The sequence below is a fragment of the Euleptes europaea genome, chromosome 6 (assembly GCF_029931775.1).
Source record: "Euleptes europaea isolate rEulEur1 chromosome 6, rEulEur1.hap1, whole genome shotgun sequence".
Classification (NCBI taxonomy): domain Eukaryota; kingdom Metazoa; phylum Chordata; class Lepidosauria; order Squamata; family Sphaerodactylidae; genus Euleptes; species Euleptes europaea.
This window is the reverse complement of record NC_079317.1, coordinates 71,803,734-71,823,432: the sequence shown is the minus strand read 5'-3', so window position 1 is coordinate 71,823,432 and position 19,699 is coordinate 71,803,734. Positions and strand designations below refer to the sequence as shown.

Genomic DNA, 19,699 nt, shown 5'->3' with positions numbered 1-19,699 from the left:
TAAGAGCTCTAAGAAATTAGAACTCAATGAAAGACAGAGTCTTGAAACGAATTTACTCCCCTGGCCTTTGGGAATAACAGTGGGTTTCAGAACAAGCATTTAAGATTATAATGGAATTGTTCTTAATGTCAATGCTAAGATTCTCCAATTGCTCATCTAGGGTATAGCCTAGTACAAGCTATATGAACATAAGAACCACAGAAATCCATATTTCAAAAAATAAATGACAATTTATCAGAATCCAAGTTACTGTAACTACAAAGACAGAACTTAGCAACCCACACTAAATAGGCATCAGTATTCTTAAGGAAGCAATTTCCTTTCTTCTCCTTTTCCCCACCAGGTGTCAGCTGTAAAAAAGTTACCACATATAACCCCCAAATTAGCTATAAATAAAAATATAATTTTATTAAATGCTGTAACTATGGCAAAAACTGGAATTGGAATAATACAATAGAAGAAAAATAGGCTACATTCAGCCATTCGATTTCTGTTCTAAACTACCTAATGTGTACAAACTAAGTAGATTCTTGCCAGTTTAAGCAATGAGTGTTTGACTGTGTTCCAGTTCTTGGTGAATGGAAAACCAGCAGCTTCCTGTTACAAAATGTACCAACAGTCTATGCCTAATAATACACATTGACATTGGCAATTTATATGCTTGATATATACAGGTTTCTAAAAATAATGTTAGACTAGTGTATTTTTAGCTAGATAAACAGTTCTGAGTAAGATTGCTTTCTTCTTTGGTTCAGTCCAAAAGAAGACATCCCAAAGGCTACGTTTTACACATATATCCAAAATACTAGAAATTGACGGGGACCCAATTAAATGTACTGATGGACAGTAAATTCAGAACAAAGAAAGTACTTCTTCACATTATGCCTAATTAACTTGTGGAACTGACTGCCTATAGGATGTAGCGGCAGCCTTTTATTTTGGGGCCTTCAAAAATGGTATTCAAGACATTCATGGAAGATGGGGCCTTCAATGGCTATTAGCCATGCTGGTTAAACAGAAACTTAATCTCCAGAGGTAGTGTACTTCTGAATACCAGTTGCTGGGGAGAACAGGTGAAAATTTTGGCTCCTGCTTGTGGGCCTTCAAAGGGGAGAGGCTGTGGCTCAGTTCGTAGAGCATCTGCTTGGCATGCAGAAGGTCCCAGGTTCAATCCCGGCATCTCCAGTTAAAGGGACTAGGCAAGTAGGTGATGCAAAAGACCTCTACCTGAGACCCTGGAGAGCCGCTGCTGGCCTGAGTAGACAATACTGACTATGATGGACCAAGAGTCTGATTCAGTATAAGGCAGGTTCATGTGTTCAAGGCATCTGGTTGGTCACTGTGGGAAACAGGATGCTGGATTTCATGGACCTTTGGCCTGAGCCAGCAAAGCTCTTAAATGCAAATGCTAGGTAGCTGTGATAGTGAGCTGGGTCTCAAGCGGAGAAAGTCCTGACCAATAACAAGGTATGTCTTATTATGAGCTACCAAGTTGATGCTACAGAGAAAATGGAAAGGTGGCTGCATTGTGACCCCAGGTCCAAGCATAGTTTCCCCACACTGCCCAGAAAGCACACTGTTTCCACTTGACATGTGTTGGCTAGAATACTTTCAGTCAGGCCTTGACTGTTTACCTGGGGAACTGCCAACTCTGGCTTTTATTGGGTGATCCTCTAGCTGTGTTCTATATATGGCTTCCTTCTGGCTCACTCTCCTCCCAGCTTAACAGCTTCCCAAATTATTCACACGTCCTTCTGCTCTATGCCTATCTTCATCCTCAGTGCAGTTCAGATCACAGCCTCCAGCTGACTCTCCCTCTGGACTGATCCATCTAAGAACCTGCCCCAACACCCAATTTAACTGTAGTCCCAAATGCTATTGGGAATTGCATTTCAGTTCCCACATGCTTGACCACTTCTGCCCCAGTGTTGACAGTAACTACTTCAAAGTCACTCCATACACTGAATTTCTGTCACCCCCTTGGCCAATCCACATCACTACGTGATAGCACAGGGACCTTGAAGAACTAGAATTATTCAGAAGTCATGCTGGGCTGACCAAAGTCTCAACACAACGGTTACGTGAAGGATCCCAAACATTCAGCAAGGAAAAACAGATATGAAAATCATATCATAGGGCTAATAATTCAAACAATGTTATACAACCTAAACTAGTGTGACTGGCACAAAGAGCTTGGATCCTGCCAAAAAAAAATACTTCCTGCGACCTCTGCAGTTGCAAATGTCCTGTGAAACACTGTTCCTGAGGAAGCACACACTCAGGGACAGCATGAGGGTGAGTCAGAAGCCTGTCACAGAAGGGGGAATCAGTGAAACTCACTCCCTCTTCCATCTGCAGATATGTTCAGTGAGATCCAACCCATAAACTCCAGATTAGATATTAAGGTTTGTCACTTGATAATCCCAGAAGCAACAGCACATGCTGCTTACTGAAAGGAGTGCAGCTCGTGCAGTACATAGGAAGATATGGGGCGAAAACGCATGGTCGCTTTATCCTCCTTTAATCTCTGTTTCAGCCAGGATTGAGCGCATGCGTTTTGCCTAATGTGCGTTCGATCCTGGCTAAAACAGGGATTAAAGGAGGATAAAGCGACCATGCGTTTTCGCCCATGGTGTCCTCTTGCAGAAGGAAGAGAAGAATATTGTTCTGCTTCAGTTTGCTTCAGAAGATATATAGAGTCCTAACCATTATCATTCCACACAAGCTTTTTGATGATATGAAGCTTCCTCATATCAAGCCAAAGGACTAAAAATTGCAATGCTGGATTAGACTAATAATCCATCTATTCCAGCATCCTGGTTACAACAGTGAGATACTACAGACAGGGATGTTCAAAGACAACCATTACCCAACCACCTGACAAAAAAATTCTGCCTCTGGATCTGGAGACCCCATTTATCTATCATGGCCAATATCTACGATAGACCTATCCTCCATAGATCTATCCACCCTCTTTCAAAATCCATCTAAACCAGTTGCCAGCAACTCATGGTAAATTCCAGAAGTCGGCTATCCAAACAGTACCGTACTTTCTTCAATCTGTCTTGAATCTATTGACAATCAGTTTCTTACGGTGACCATATGTTATGGGACAGTTTGAAAAGTTTATCTCTATCTGCTGTTTTGATGGCATGCATAATTTCATATATTGCTATGTAATGCCTTGCTTGCCTGTTTTCTAAACTGAATAGTACCCATACTACTTAGCCTTGCCTCATGGGGCAGGCATTCTAATTTTTTTTGGTCACCCTTTCCTGCACTTTTTTTCCAGCTCTTCAAGTGCATTTAATGCAATATTCTGACTGGTAGTGGCCTCAGGAAGAGAAACTTTTCCTCTGCTACTGAATATCCTATGACTGGAAGTGCAAAGGCTGAAGCTAAAACTTTCTGCATGTCAAGTATGTGGATTGCCATGGAACCACACTCTCACAAAGGGCAGATTTCTGAGGCCCAAGGAATATTGGGGAGAGCCAGGGTTGCCAGGTCCCTCTTCGCCACCGGCGGGAGATTTTGGGGGCGGAGCCTTGTTTGTGGCTTCCTAGAAGCACCTGGTTGGCCACTGTGTGAACAGACTGCTGGACTTGATGGACGTTGGTCTGGTCCAGCAGGGCCTTTTGTTGGGGATACAATGCGAGTTTCATTTCTGTCAAGACAGTTACCTTTCTTATGTTCTTATCTTCTTAGGGCGGGGTTTGGGGAGGGGAGGGACTTCACTGCCATAGAGTTCAATTGCCAAAGCGGCCATTTTCCTTAAGGGGATCTGATGTCTATCAGCTGGAGATCAGTTGTATTAGCAGGAGATCTGCTACTACCTGGCAGTTGGCAACCTTAGGGAGAGCGTATGACTCAGACACATCCCCACTCAGAGGTCCCTTGCATTTTAACATCACGGAGGGGAGCTGGAAGTTAAATATTTGTTGCGAGTTGCAGGTCCCTCTCTCAGCCACAGCCACTTAGCAACTCTGCCACTCCCGGCACTTCCCCTCCTAGTCTCTCCAACTGTTAGTCCTCCCTCATTTCTTTCCAGCCTCATTCGCTTCTCTCCTTGCCCTAGGGTTGCCAGCTCCGGGTTGGGAAATACCTGGAGATGTTTGGGGCAGAGCCTAAGGAGGGCAGGGTTTGGAGAAGGGAGGGACTTCAATGCCATAGAGTCCAATTGCCAAAGCAGCCATTTTCTCCAGGGGAACTGATCTTTGTCGCCTGGCGAGCTGTTGTAATAGCGGGAGATCTCCAGCAACCACCTGGAAGTTGGCAACGCTACCTTGCCCCTATGATCTGTGTTTCTCTGGGAATGTTCATGAGTGGATTCTAGAAGAACTAGATGTGGATGGGGTTCATCTGGGTAAATGAACCTGCTTCTCTTTTCTTGCTTTTCTATTTCTTGTAGCCTATAAAATCAGCCTTATGCCTGGAAAAAATCTCCTCTCCTTTTCGGAAATATCAAACATGCCAGTTTATACACAGATTTAAAGGGTCCCAATATCAAGGTTACCAGGGAGGAACATGTGAACACTGTTTACACCTGAAGCCCTTGTTTCCTGGGTATCAATGAACTGGGTTCTGCTTTTTAATCCTACTAAACACCCCAGGTAGCATATTTTTGTCTTTCAATAATTTAACCCAGTATTCCTTACAGTAGTATTCCACACACTCCAGTAAAAACAAATTCAGGCAGAATTAATATGGAATTTACTTCCATAGGATAGTGTTTAGGTATCACATCGCTATATACTGAGATCTGATTGTAATACAACAGTATAACATTGTAACAGATTGTACTCTTGGGGTTGCATTTGTGTCCTGATTTCACATTACGGAATAATCTTCTGCAATATTTTTTTTTCCTCTTATAGCCTTTTAATCAGCACTGTTTTCTTTCTTAAGACGCCAGCACAAAGTCAATAGCGGTTCACGAAAGTACAGATGATGTGACAAAAATAACTAGAGAATCCCATTTTGGGTGTTCAGATCCCTATCGTGCTATCTATTGAATGGGGGTTTCTGTGGAAACAATTTAAATATTTCCAAAACAATGCTCTCTAAATAGCAGTATAACTTGTTTCTGCCCGCTTGTAGAGCTGAAAATTTAAATATCCAAAATATCACTTAATGAGGAGGCAGAAGTTATTGTAAGCCACTGGAAAAAAATGCAGTACAGACACTGGATTCGAAAACACACTTGACTAAAATGGCAACTGGAATGAGACTGCTAGGACTGATCATCAGTGGAAGAATTCAATTAGACATGATGGTGCTAGATTTCAGAAGCTATTTCAGAAGGTGGGTCGCTGCTAAATAGATACAGTGGGTATCTGTTGGGGGTCGTAATTTCAGGTGTTATGGCAAGGTGTTATGGAGGTGCAGGATCCTTCCAGGTGCAGGAGCCAGCATGACGTAGTGGTTAAGAGCAGCGGACTCTAATCTGGTGAACCGGGTTGGCTTCCCTACTCCTACACACAAAGCCAGCTGGGTGACCTTGGGGGTAATCACAGCTCTCTTAGAGCTCTCTCAGCCTCACCTACCTCACAAGGTGTAGGTTGTGGGGAGAGGTAGGGAAGGAGATTGTAAGATGGTTTGATTCCCCTTTTAAAAAGTAGCGAAAATTGGCATATAAAAACCAACTCTTCTTCTTCTTCCCTTACCCATGCTTCCCCCTGAAACCTCTTCTAACAGCTGCTTTCCTCTCACTGGTAAGCCACAGTGGGAGAAGAACAGTTGGGGGATGCAGTCTGGGGAGCCCAGCATGAGTGGAGAAAGATTTTAGCACCCTAAAAGGTTTTTACCCCCTGCTTTAAATTGCCCTCACCTTGCCTTTAGAACTTGTCAGCTGAACCTGCATTCTAACATACTGATTGCACTGCTATCAGTTATAGTTAAACCCTGAGCTTTTTTTTCCAATTTAGTTTTAATATAACTAGCTGCAGTCCCGCACACAGGCAGCTTTAACCCCAACACCTGATCCCTTGGCACTAGACAAGTTTGAAATTTTCTGACAGTAGAAATGGCCTCAAACAAAAGAATGCCTTTAACAATAATGCAATGGTGAGATTATTTAGTTCCAGATCAGTATCAGTTTGCAGGTATCACATCCATTTAGGAAATGTATTAAAACTGAAGGAGAGATTATCAAAGGACAACATTCATTTCTGCAGCTAAACTGCATACTGAATATGATAACCTGGCAGGCCTAGCAATTGTGGGACTTCTTCAGGCTTCACGAGCCTTTGCTGTTCGTGTGAGGAGAGGTTCCAGTACATCCCATTGACCAACAACCCACATTGCTGCATAATGCACCAGGGGCCTCCCAGTAGATGCAGTGATGCCTTTCACGTATCATATAGGTCAGCAAGTTAATGCTGTCGTTGATTGCACAATGTACCAGTGATATCCGCACATGCAAACCCAGTGGACTCCAAAATCCGGTCTGGCACTTTCTGTGGAATCCTGATATGGGCCTGAGTGGTTCTGCCAAACTTTAATAATGAAAAAAGCAAGTAAATATTACTACTGCCAAAAAAGACATCACTGCGGCACATCCAGCCCCCGATCCTCAGTCTTTTTCATGGAAGTAGTACCCTACTCTTGTTACACATTTGGACACTGGAGGAATTTGTAGGACCACTTTAATGGAGATAACAGTTAATATAAAAGTTAGCCCTAAACATCAAAACTATGGTATAAAGCCCCAATGGCTAGAAAGCCCCTTTTCCTACAGTTTTCACAAAGAAACAGGAGTATGATGGATGTATCACTTGGAAGAAGAGGAGGAGAAGTTTTAGAATAAGGTCAAGGGAGGCAATTAGCGGAGAGGCAGCTGGATGGGTAGGAGACGTTGGAAAGCTCAGTCTGGGCTCAGATTGAAGAAAAAACATGACATGGCTTCCCCTGGAAGTGGTATAATTCCTCTCTAGGAATCACCAGAAACTCTATGGTAGTTGCTCTGACCACTTTAAGTCAGTAACCCAGTGGCATCTTGAGGGTTTTTTTCCCCTTGACCAAGGGATTAGCTGTGGTCTAGCTCCCTTCCCATCTCTGGGTACAAAATCTAGCTTGTGACATTAGCCAACAAAGCTCAAAAAGCCCCAAGGGTTTGCTAGAGGGCACATTGTCCTAGCCCCAAATTAGCATTTTAAGGGGTTCCAAGTTGCACCGACAGAAACTACAACCTTATGTTTGTACGTGCATAAGCTCTATTTCACCTTTGTACCTAATGCTTGGAGGTCAGGGTGGAGCACGGGGACAAGGAACGTGATCCCATTCCTTCCTCCACATTTTGGCTACACTGAAGGTCTGAAAGGGATTTAAGATGTTTTTAATCTGTCAACCAGCCTGCCAGTCCTCTGTATTTCCAGAATACTGTGGTTCTCAAACTAAAGGTCAGGTCGCAAAAGCGGGTTGTGTGACTCCCTTGCAAGTGGGTTGCAACCGGGGGAGCTGAAAGAGAAGATCAGTGTGGGGTTATATACCTCAGTGGTAACTCCACTATCCCAAATTTAAATGAACAGAAATAAGAGATAACGTATTTCAATTGTTTATAAAAATAGAAAAGAATACCTTTGTACTCATACTGTGTGTTCATGACGAAGAGAAAAACTTAATTGCCTGGTCCAATGAGGCACAGAGCTGGCTGAACAGGACAGACTGCTCAATGAATACATTCTTGACCTTAACTCCGCTTTTTCCCATCCAATTTTTTTTGAATTTGGTTGGCGCAGGATGTAATGGAAGGGAGCAGTCGCTTTAAAAAACAATGACGGCTCCTTCCCCACACGGCTCTTAATTGTGCTGCCTGTACTTTCCTGAACAGACCCTATGCGAATGATTGCTTCCTTGCTTTGAATATGAGGTGTTGCGAGAGTTGTAAAAGGGAACTTGCTTAGCAGGGTTCCAGCTTCAAACAAGCCAAATAGCATGAGGATTCTATAGGCCAACAAGATGGCCCCAGCATTGCAATCTCTGCGTCGCAACAGGTCTTTTGTGTTTTATAAGGGAGCAGAGGAGCTGTTTAATGGGGAGTGTGATGAATGACTCTGCTCCACCTGTCAACCTCCTGAGCTGCTACCCATGCAAACCAAGTTTGGAGATACAGGACGAGGCTGCCAGCAAGACATCAGCGTGGCTTTGTATTATACGCAGGAGATCCACCAAACATGAGAGCGTTGCTCTTCTCAAGAGCACATCCATCAATTCTATCAGCCAGCCTAGATGTTCTCCCCTGCTGCAAGGACCCATTATGACATTCCAACCCCCCTTACTGGAATCCCTTTCTGCAAGGCACCCTCTCGCAAACCCTTGGGGCTTTTTTAACTTTGGCGGCTGATGTCACAAGCTAGATTTGAAAGACACACGTGGTTTTGGGTTTGTAGTATTTTTCATTCCATAAGCAGAGAGATTACCAGGGTTCAGGTGTGTGTGTGGAGACAGTGTAGCATAATTGTTCTCATTCTGAATGGGCATGGAGCAAACAGCAATTTGTGTAATTGGTTGGTGTGTGAAACCTCTAGATGCCTTCCTACTAGGGTTGCCAGGTCCCTCTTCACCACTAGCGGGAGGTTCTTGGGCACAGCCCAAGGAGGGGAGGGTTTGGGGAGGGGAGGGACTTCAATGCCATAGGGTCCAATTGCCAAAGCAGCCATTTTCTCCAGGTCCAATTTCCAAAGCAGCCACTTTCTCTATCAGCTGGAGGTTGGCAACCCTACTTCCTACAGACACTACCCGACTCATATAGATTAGTCCTTTTCAGATGTTCTAAGAAGTGATGATGAATTTGCATGGGGAGAGTGGGATTGCAGTTGCAAACTCTGCCCCGACGTATGTACCAGCACTGTCCCAATGTATGCTGGAATGCATGCTTTTTTAGGGTCCCCTTTGGCTCTATATATGCATTCCCATGAACATGCACAGACCAGAGCAGAGCTTGTTGACACAATCCCATTCTCCCCCAGTTAGGGTTGCCAACCTCCAGGTGGTGGCTGGAGATCTCCTGCTATTACAACTGATCTCTAGCCGATAGAAATCAGTTCACCTGAAAGAAAATGGCCGTTTTGGCAATTGGACTCTATGGCATTGAAGTCCCTCCCTTTCTCAAACCCTATCCTCCTCAGGCGTACAACCAATTTAACACAGACAAAAAAGGAACAAGTCTTTTATGAAGCAGACACACAAGGGAAAATTAACTGGAGACAGCTCAGAAGAGAACAAGTGACGGTCCATAACAGGACCTGTAAAAGAAGTGTCAGAGTTTCAAATATGTGCTAAAGCCAAAGCTTCCATGATTACGAACAATACAGACACACAGATATAACTCCAGAGACAGGCTGGACTCCCGCTGTGTCTTGTGTCCTATTACAGCTATTGGTATTTGCAAATGAGAAACACTTCCTCAGGCTTCCAGCTATGGATTGGGCATGCAGCTTATCCTCCCTCCCTCCCTGCGTTGAAAGAGAAACCCAATTAATACTAATTGATTCATTTTTTAGTTCCTAAAATATATAGCATACATTGATACAGAACGGATGGCACATTTAACCATAACTAAATAAGCCACAGACAGACGCTACATGGTTTAAACTTTCTTGGGAGTTGTAAAATTACCCCCCACCCCATTTCCACGACATTTCATTTACACATCTCCCTTTTAAACAGGAGACTCTTTTTTTTTTTTTTGTAAAAGTTGAGTTTTTGCTAATGAAATATAGAAAATCGAAAGAGCATTTGTGCTACCCCCCACTGGAGTGTGATGTGATGCAAAGGTCAGTCTGTCTGCTGCCACCACCCTGACACCAGCGCTATCATGTCACCCCCAGGAACTGGTACAGCTGCCCGCGTCAGGCCTGATACGTCACTCTGTCTGCCAGGAAAGTGCAGCATCCCCTAAAATGCAGGGCAGGAGGCCAAGTGCACTCAATCGGCAGCCATGCTGTTTCTCAGCAGAGTAGGTTATGAGGCCACAGACAGCAAAGCCTAGATTTGCACGAGTGACCCAGTATTCCCCAGCAGACTAAGGAAATAAACCAAGAGCATTTTTTTTTTGTTCTTCAAGCGTTTAACTTCAACATGGCTGAACCACTGGCTCCTCGGTTCTAGCAGCCGCAGAAGGGGCTCCAGAATGCATGATCTGGCCACAAGGCAACCTCCAGCTAATGTTAATTAGTCCTGTTTGCGGCAGGAGACCATCTGCTTTGCGCACCCGGTAGTATGTTAGCATTTACTATCTGCTTACGCTGCTGATGAGTGCATTAGGGCACTGGCGACACAGAGGCAATCTGATCCATGCTGAAAATACTAATATGCTCACAAAAATAAAACTAGTCAGCATACAGACAGGCAGACAGGCAGTCTCTTGCCATATAAAGCAGCATCACTGAAAAAAACATCCAAATGCACATTCTAATGAACTCTGAACGTGGGATATTAAAAATAAATTGCTATATCCAGGATGACAGGAACACAGAGAGGAAATTCCAGTGAACCTTTTTTCTTTTCTTTTTAATTCCCCAGGTATCCGACTGAGGCATGGACAATGTCACTATGTCGTTTCTACAATGAACGCAAATGCTTAGTGTACCTTACCCTGAGTACATCGCTTGTAGAGCTTAACGCTGAACATGCTTCAACACCACCTCACACATGGTTGCCACACGCCCTCCCACAAATGATACCCAGCCACATACGGCAGCACAACTACAGCATGCAGCCTTCACAACCAGCTGCTCTTGTGTTTCCAGTAACATGCACAAACATCCCCCCCAGTGCTACTGGTAACACAACAGACCCACACAACTGTCACACGCTCAACACACAAAAAGAATCGTAAAGTCCACGCCCCTCTCCAAAGGCCACATAATGGCATTGCCATTTGCCAATCAAGCTCCCCCCCAGCTATCAATACCTTATCATTACTAACATATTTGCACAATTACAAATAAGAGCATACTGATATACCCACACATGTGTAGGAGCACCTAATTCTCCTTAGTGCACACTTGCAAAAAACACAATATATGATCTACCAGAAATGCAGCACACCACCCCTCGGCATGGCAATACAACCCTGACGTCGGCCCTGCACACCTGCAGTAGCAGAACCCCCATAAAACACAATCCACACACCCCCACCACCCTGACACCATTGTTGCTGACCTGTGTGTCAAAGCCATTTTCTAGAGAGCTGCTCTTCTTGGGAGGGAACCCATCCCCGGCATTCTCATGGCCAGCGGACGACTTGAGGGGGATCTGGCTGGAATAGGATGGCTTGTTCACCTCCACCTTGCTCCCGAACTTCAGGTAACAGGGCTGCGGGAGGGCCCTCGCCGTTGGGACGTGGACGATGGGAGTCGCGCTGTGGACAGGTTTCGGGAGTCCGGACTTCATTTTGGAGGCTACCAGGATGGCTGGCATTTTCTCTCCTTCGGCTTTTGTTCACACGTTTCTTCTGTCAGCGACAGCAACAGCGCCAGCAGCAGACAAGCAGCTGGGGAAGGAGGCTGGAGACAGGTTGCACGAGCTGGTCTGGCTGAATTATTAAAAGCCAAAAGGAGCGGAGGGGAAAAATGGAGGGGGAATCCCCACTTTGAAAATCTAAACTGGCTCTGGCAGACCTTCCACCTGTTTTCTTTTTTCCCCGTTTGTGTCGGTTCTTAATTCCCAGCCGCTATCCTTCCTCCCCGTCTTCTCCTGCTGTTTAACTTGCTCTTCGGTAGCTGATTCCTGCTATTATCTTCCACCGAGACTTTTAGTTCATCATCTTGTCACCGGATCTGAGAAAGTGAAGCAGCCTTTTGGAATCAGGAAAAGAACCTGCTGCCGCATATGCCTCTTGGGCTGCCTCTGTGTGTGTGTGTGTGTGTGTATGGGAGGGTGAGTGCGCTAGAGAGCAAGCACAGGCAGGATTTCCAGGCTTAAGACGTCTTTCTTCAGCCTTAGCCAAGAAGCAGATGTAGCTCAGTATGTTAACAGCTAGTGCCCTTGGATGTCAGCCTTTGAGAATCCAAGCTCCTTAATCTCGCTATCTGTGAACAGGACCGACGACGCTGGCACAGAGGGAGAAATGTCCATGGATGACATTTAAATCGCAGGGCTGCTGGTGGCAAGGAAATTTCCCAGTCCTGTTGCTGCCGCTGCCGCTGCTGCTGAAGCCCAGAGTGAGAACTGAGCCGTGAAAGCTGGAGAGGAAAAGCAGCCTCCACCTGATCTGAAACATCAGCAGTGAAACAGGTTTCAGGGCTGGATGGCTGACCCAGCGTGGGCGTGCATGAAAGAGTGCGTGTGAGCGTAGAGGCAGCCTGCTGTGGTCTACACCAAAGAAGGCTACACAGATCGGCAGGAGCGGGAGAAGGTTGCAGTCTGACAGTACGGTGAAAAACGGCTGCGAGCCCCCTGATTGGTCCTCCCGACTCAAATCAGAAACAAAATCTCTCTGCAAAAGAGGAGTGGCTTCAACTCCAGTGACTGGCAGGAAACTCTTCTGCCTTTGCTGCTCCGTACAAAGCACAATCTGTAGTAGCTCTGCGGCAACATGGATGCATTACGGGGGCGTTGGGAGAGATGCTACAGAAGGGGAAATTCCTACCTGTTTGCTTTTAAATGGGAGGCACGTACAAATAAAAGCACATGAGGGTGAATCATTTTTTTTTTCAGTTTTCACTCACTACTCATACAGGAAAACTCCTGCTGAAAACGATAACCTCTGTGTGTGAATAAGGGCTAAGCAATTTAACCCCAGCGAGTCAGAACCAGTGATTTTCAAAAGCTTTGCACAAACCATCCAAACTAGCATTCTTAGGAGTTTCTTCACACATTAGGTTTTTACCATACACACCTAAAATGTTTTAGATGTGCCCAGAAAAGGTAATTTTACTTGCTGCAAATACATTAACAATATGCATTTATCAAATAGTTACCTGTTCCAAGTAGCCTTAACTGCCCATTCCTTGTATAACATGAGTTTGCTGTTGAGTAATGTGTGGAGGATTAGCCAGATCAATTGAGATAAGGTCTATTTACAGCTATTAGCCGTGACAATTAAATGGAACTTCCATGTTCAGAAGCAGTATACCTTTGAATGCAGATGCTGGGGTCAAAGAAAAGGGGCTAGCCATCAGCTTCATGTGAGTTAACTGCTGTTGGAAAGAGGATGCTGGGGTTGCTGGACCTTGGTCCAATCCAGCAAACCATTTCTTCCATTCCTATTAGGTAGTCTCAATTACTTTAACACCTGAGGATCACCTCATAGTATGTAAGGGAGGGGAGATGAATATGACCTTTTATGACAATGTCCCCCAAACTACCCTAGGTCATTACTCTGCCCAGTTTCGGTTTCAGCCACACTCCCTTGCTGACTCTAATGGGCCTTGGGTGACGTCCAAGCACCAGAGATAAATCCCTGCTGTTTGTTTTCATGATCGCTTAATGGCGGAAGAACTAAGGGTCAGTGAGGATTGCCTATTTTTCCTGAGGGTTGTTGACCCTTTGAGCCCATTCAATTTTTGATTCATCCCTGGAATAATGGAGAAATTGAAGTATGAATAGCGTTAAGCTTTGCCATCTCATAACACAACACACTATATGAGGGGCCATGGTTCAGTAGTAGAGCTTGGCATGCAGAAGGCCACAGGTTCAATCCCTGGCATCTCCAGTTAAAGGGACAAGTAGGCAAGTAGGTGATGTGAAAGACCTCTACCTGAGACCCTGGAGAGCTGCTGGTGGTCTGAGTAGACAATACTGACTTTGATGGACCAAGGGCCTGGTTCAGTATAAGGCAGCTTCATGTTTTCTTGTGTTCATGAATGAGTTCCAGAAAAGTAACCAAGTTAGTATGCAATAGCAAAAATGACATCGGTTCTAATGTGCTATGAAGATCCACACATTTTCCGAGGCATAACCCTTCTGTACGTAGGCCTGAGGTAAGGTTGCAGTCTCCCAGGTGGGGCTTTGAGATTTCTTGGAATTACAACTGATCTCCAAGCGTGAGAGATTGGTACCCCTGGAAAAAATGGCTGCTTTGGAGGATGGACTCTATGGCATCATTATACCCCTCTGAGGGCCCTCCCACCCCCAAACTCTGCCCTCCCCAGGCTCTACCCCCCAAACTCCAGGAATTTCCCAACCAGGAATTGGCAACCATAGCCTGGGGAGATCACAAGTCTGCTGTACTGTACTGAAAACATGAATGGCATGCAAGTACCTGGTTAGGTATCAGAAAACCATCACACACAGAAAAGGGCAACCCTATTAAGGTTACAAAGCTGCATCCTGCAGTTCATGCCTCCTTAAGATTTCTACAAGACAGTAATCTCTCACCTGCTCCTCCTGTGGTCCCTTCACACACACACACCTTTCCCACTTGCAGTGGGGCAGAATCCTGCTTCCGGCAGCAAACGGCTAGGGAGACTGAGTGAAGGGACTTTTAGGAGCCAAGGTTCCCTTATCTTTCGCTGATATGGAGATGTTAATAAAGCATGTGTGCTCTCCGAGTTGTGACCCGGAACCCCGGAACCCCCAAACTCTACTCACAAACACATTTCCACAGGGGACTGTAGAAGATATTTAGAAATGACAACCAGTCTTGAGTACACTTGCTAGGCTGTCCCCCAAATGTCAACATACTCTCTGGAAATAATATATTTGCATGCATGTCTTCGGTGTATGTTTCATATATTCATCTTGAGCCTGAGGACATAAGGCAGGATAGAAATGTTTAAAATAAATAAACAAACATGTTAACAGAAACAATGTTATTTATAGACAAATATATTATTGTGGCATTCTACTGCTTAGCCTAGAGGCACTCAATGATTTTCTTCAGGAGAATTTAAGGTGGTATTATAAAGGCCTCATTGGCAAAAACCGTAAAGCAACAAGAGAGTGTTGGGGTTTTTTGCTGTCAAGTCACATCTGACTTAGAATCATAGAGTCATACAGTTGGAAGGTACTACCAAGGTCATCTAGTCCAACCCCCCCACAAAGCAGGAAATTCACAACTACCTGCCCCTCACACACCCAGTGACCATGCCTACAAGATGGCAAAAAAAAATCTTTCAGGGTCCCTAGCCAATCTGGCCTGGAGGAAAACTGCTTTCTGACCCCAAAGGGGCAATCGGCATTTCCCTGGGCATGTAAGAAAGGGCCATGAGAACCAAACACTGATGCATCCCTTCCTGCCCTTCCTCTCATGAACTGCCTGAGTTCACAGAATCAGCATTGCTGACAGATGGCCATCTAGCCTCTGCTTTAAAAACCTTCCAAGAAGGAGAGCCCACCACCTCCTGACGAAGTCTGTTCCACTGAGGAACTGCTCTCCCAGAAAGTTCTTCCTAATGTTTAGCTAAAACTCTTTTGATTTAATTTCTACCTGCTGGTTCTGGTCCAATTCATGACGACCCCTGGTGGGGTTTTCAAGGCAAGAGACATTCAGAGGTAGTTTGCCATTGCCTCCCACTGTATCATGACCTTGGAATTCCTTGGAGGTCTCCCATCCAAATGTTTGTCAGGATCGACCCTGCTTAGCTTCTGAGATCTAACGAGATCAGGCCAGTTAGGGCAGTGCGTGTACACATAATGAGAAGCAATGCTGTAATCTCAGCTCTCTATTCTCTCCAGAGAGTCAGGCTATCACTTAAAGGTTTTGAGAGCCAACACATACCCTTCCCTTTCGTTTTATGAGCCCAGGTCTTTAATCCGAATCTCTATACTAGAGCAGTGTGTTGCCTTGCATTAGCTAAGTGGGTAATTTTTTTTTTTAAAGCAGGAAATGTGTTTTCCCTCTAGTCTCCTTTATCCACTAATCTCAGATTACAATGTGCTCATCTCTGCTCTTCCATAGTGTTGAAACAGACCTTCCAATGTTTTCTCTGTTGCCACAGCATGAAGTACAGCTTTGAGCTGCAAACTGTTGAGAAGAAGGGTTTCAAAGTCTTAATAAGCCTGACGACGCAGTGTCAGATTTTACCAGATAAAAAGAAGAGCAGTGGCGAGAATCAACATGTATGTTAAATTACTGAACTAGACCTGTAATTTAGTTTTTAAACTTTTAAAAAGTATGGATTTTATAATATAGAAAATAAGAATATGCATTAGCGAATGTAAGGCAATGGCCATCTATTTAATGACACCCAGGTTACACATAGGGTTGCCAACTCAACTACTCACTGGGAAATTCCTGGTTCTACATGTTTATTTGTTGGTTTATTTATTTACATTTCTAGCCCTCCCACCCTGGCCAAGACCAGGCTCAAGGCAGGTAACAACAATAAAATCAATGTATCGTACATATATGTATATCAATAAAGCGTACCACGCCAGAATCCTTCACAAGTATGAAAACCATAGATAGTGCACAAATTAATATAGTACTTGCAGAGACGCAATAAGCAGGCAGGACCCCCTCTAGTCCATAAAAATACACAATCACAGAAAAAGAAGGAGGGAGTAGGGAGGCCAGCACAGATGACACCTGTGGCTGCCCTCAGTTGTAAGTAGGGTTACCAGTTCCAGGTTGAGAAATATCTGGAGATTTCGGGGGAGGAGTCTGAGGAGGGGGGCTGGAGAGGGGAGAGACTTCAATGCCATAGAGTCCAATTGCCAAAGAGGCTATTTTCTCCAGGGGAACTGATTTCTATCGGCTGGAGATCAGTTGTAATAGTGGGAGATCTCCAGCCACCAACTGGAAGTTGGCAACCTGATGTAGGCCTGGTGGAAAAGCTCTGTCTTACAGGCCCTGCAGAACTCTTTCAGGTCCCGCAGGGCTCTGATGTCTAGGGTTGCCAACCTCCAGGTACTAGCTGGAGATCTCCTGCTATTACAACTGATCTCCAGCAGATAGAGATCACCTGGAGAAAATGGCTGCTTTGGCAATTGGACTCTATGCCATTGAAGCCCTCCCCAAACCCTGCCCTCCTCAGGCTCCGCCCCCAAACTTCCCGCAGATGGTGAAGAGAGACCTGGCAACCCTACTGATGTCACTAGGCAGAGCATTCCACCACACCAAAGCCAGGGCTGAAAAGGACAGCTGCACACTTCTAGGGCCGGGGACCACCAACAGGTTGTTATCAGTAGGACATAACGCCTGTACTGAAAAGCAGCCCCACAGGGTGCAACTGAAAACAAAAATGGCAGGGAGAGGGGTGGCTTAGCCCTGCCATTCTTCTGCTCAAGATCACTTTGTCTAGACTGCTTTTCCATCAGTGGTGCAAAAGAAAGCCACATTACTTTCCCCTATGGGGAGAAGAATAGCTTGGGTGATAATTGTGAGCAGTTAAAGGGCTTCTTTTCAGATAACCAACATATCATTGGGGGAAAGAGACTGGCCTTCATACATTACAACTTATCAGTGTACTCAATATGTTTAATGCATATTCCTGTAAAGTGTGAATATGGCAAAAATGCAAGAACGAACACAGGTATTGCATCAGCACACTTATTAGGGAGCTGTGATGAACTTTGGTTCCTTGTCTGTGCTATGTGTGAAACAGCCCTCAATCATTTACCCAGTAGCAGCATTTTGCTGTGGGAGTAAGCAGTATTTGCAATCCTGCACCTAGTTTCCAAAACCAGGGCTACAATCCTATGCTCATTTATTAGAGAGCGCTTTCCTTTCCACTCAGTAGAGCTGATGCCCAGGTCAAAAATGCTTTTAGGATCCATTCAGGTACCTTCCTGCATCTGACCTAGTTTGTCCCTCCTTTTCTTAGCTGAGCCCTGCACATGAAACAAGGCAACACAAAGTATGCTTCCTACGCAGGGCTTAGGAAGGCCAGGTGAGTTGGGAATTGTGCTTGGAGCAATGCGAAGGGAAAGAAGAGTTAATTTGCTATATAGAGCCAAGTTTAGAGCTAAAACAAAGAGTCCTCTTCCAATGTGAAATTCAACTGTAAGCACTTCCTTCCTTTGCCAAAGGTAATTGTTTTCTTGGTAGACTTCCACTGACTAGAAATTCAGTAGTATTTTGGGTGTGCTAAGATTAGGGTCTGCTGGTTAGAGGCCTGTGGAAAATAATTTGCGGTTCCAGAATGAAAAAGCTAGGATTTCTGACATGTAATTCTCTACTTGGCTTGTACAAACTGATATGAAGACAAATGACAGGAAGGTCTGGTCTTCTAAGCTTTTTAGATGGTAGACCAGTGGGGAACTAGACACAAGCTGTTTTAAATATAATAAATGAATGAACAAATTCATAATCTTTAAGACTTGGTAAGAGAACTATGGCCCTGACCTGGATGACCCAGGCTAGCCTGATCTCGGCAGATCTCAGAACCTAAGCTGGGTCAGCCCTGGTTAGTACTTGGATGGAAGATGACCAAAGAACACCACGGTTACTATGCAGAGGGAGGCAATGGCAAACCACCTGTGTTAGTCTCTTGCCTTGAAAACCCTACAGAGTGGCCATAAGTCAGCTTTGACTTTATGGCACTTTACACACACACAAGGTAAATATGAGACACTATGAACCAGTAGGCATTGTAAAGCCAACTAATAATTGTAACGTCGGTCATTTATGCAGGGGAAATTTGCATTTGGTTTGCTACACAGTTTTCTGCTCCGAATTCTCAGACATCATATGCATGGGGGTTCCCCCCCCCCTGCAAATTCCAGGAGTACCTTGTGATTAATTTTGCATCCCCAGTGAATCATGGAGCTTCTGAATTCCTGCCCCTGAAAACGCAGTCTTGTTGCACTTTACTTGCAGGGGGCGGGTCAGCTCTTAAAGGGACTGTGTGTGCTTTTGCTGGATATTCCTCCCCACCTTTCTTCAACAGCTCCCTGCCAGGAGCTGCCTTCCAACCTTTGCAGCCTTCTTCGGTGTCTTCCTGCACATTTCATGAAGGTTTAACTCTCTTTTGTGCTTTGCTTTGAGGGAAGGGGCTGGATGGGAGGGACAGACATGTGGGAGAAGCCAAAATAGATGTGGGGAGAGAAACCCAAAGTTAAGAGCTATGCATAGAATTGGGGGGGATTTGCGTTGCTCTGGCCTCGAAGCAGTATTTAAATTCGTTCTAAAACAGCATCCTAGAACTGTGGGAGAAGAATGAGGCCAGAGTGAAGTCACGTTTGAAGGTTGGTAAAATCATGAATAATGCAAAAGAAGCCTCGAAGCAGTCCAGCAGGGACTGTGAACTAAATAACCCTGCATAAAAGGCCATCATAAATTAATGTGACTGTACAGTCCCCAACTGAATAGGAAATTTGTAAATATAAACTCTGATTTTACCTTTCTTTTAACTGTAATAGCCTGGACAATTATTATAGCTCTCATTACTAATGAGATCGATGGATTAATTTTAGCCATGATTTTTAAAAAAATATTATTTTGCTGCCTAATATTCTTCAGCAGTTCCACTGCCTCCTACACATAATTCTGAAGTGTACAAAAATAGTGCTCCATCTGGAATCTGCTGCCTGGAACAACTGCTTGGCAACACTGCTTGATAAGGCTGCTACCCCATGTGAAGGGAAAGGAAAGGAACGGGAGAAAGATATGATAATAGCCCCCATCCAAGCTCCAAGTACTGAAGACTTTCTTTCTTGTGGCTTTATGTGCCAGAAATCTTCTATCATATCTTACTTTCCAGAAGTAACTGAGGTGCCTAATTTAATATATGTATTCAGAAAGATGCTTCATTCAGTTTTACTATTTGTAGCCCAGGGACCCACCTCCCATGGTAAGATCCCATGTGCAGCA

At 44.7% G+C, this 19,699-nt stretch overlaps 1 protein-coding gene across 2 annotated transcripts in view; it reads right to left on the bottom strand.

Annotated features, from left to right (window-relative positions):
* Positions 1 to 11,421, bottom strand: part of NAV2 (neuron navigator 2) — a 310,894-nt gene extending 299,473 nt beyond the window's left edge. For both annotated transcript variants that reach the window (XM_056852251.1, XM_056852253.1), the window contains exon 1: positions 11,164 to 11,421. In XM_056852251.1, coding sequence (XP_056708229.1) covers positions 11,164 to 11,421 — 258 coding nt within the window. The remainder of the gene's footprint in view (positions 1 to 11,163) is intronic.
* Positions 11,422 to 19,699: the final 8,278 nt, after the last annotated feature.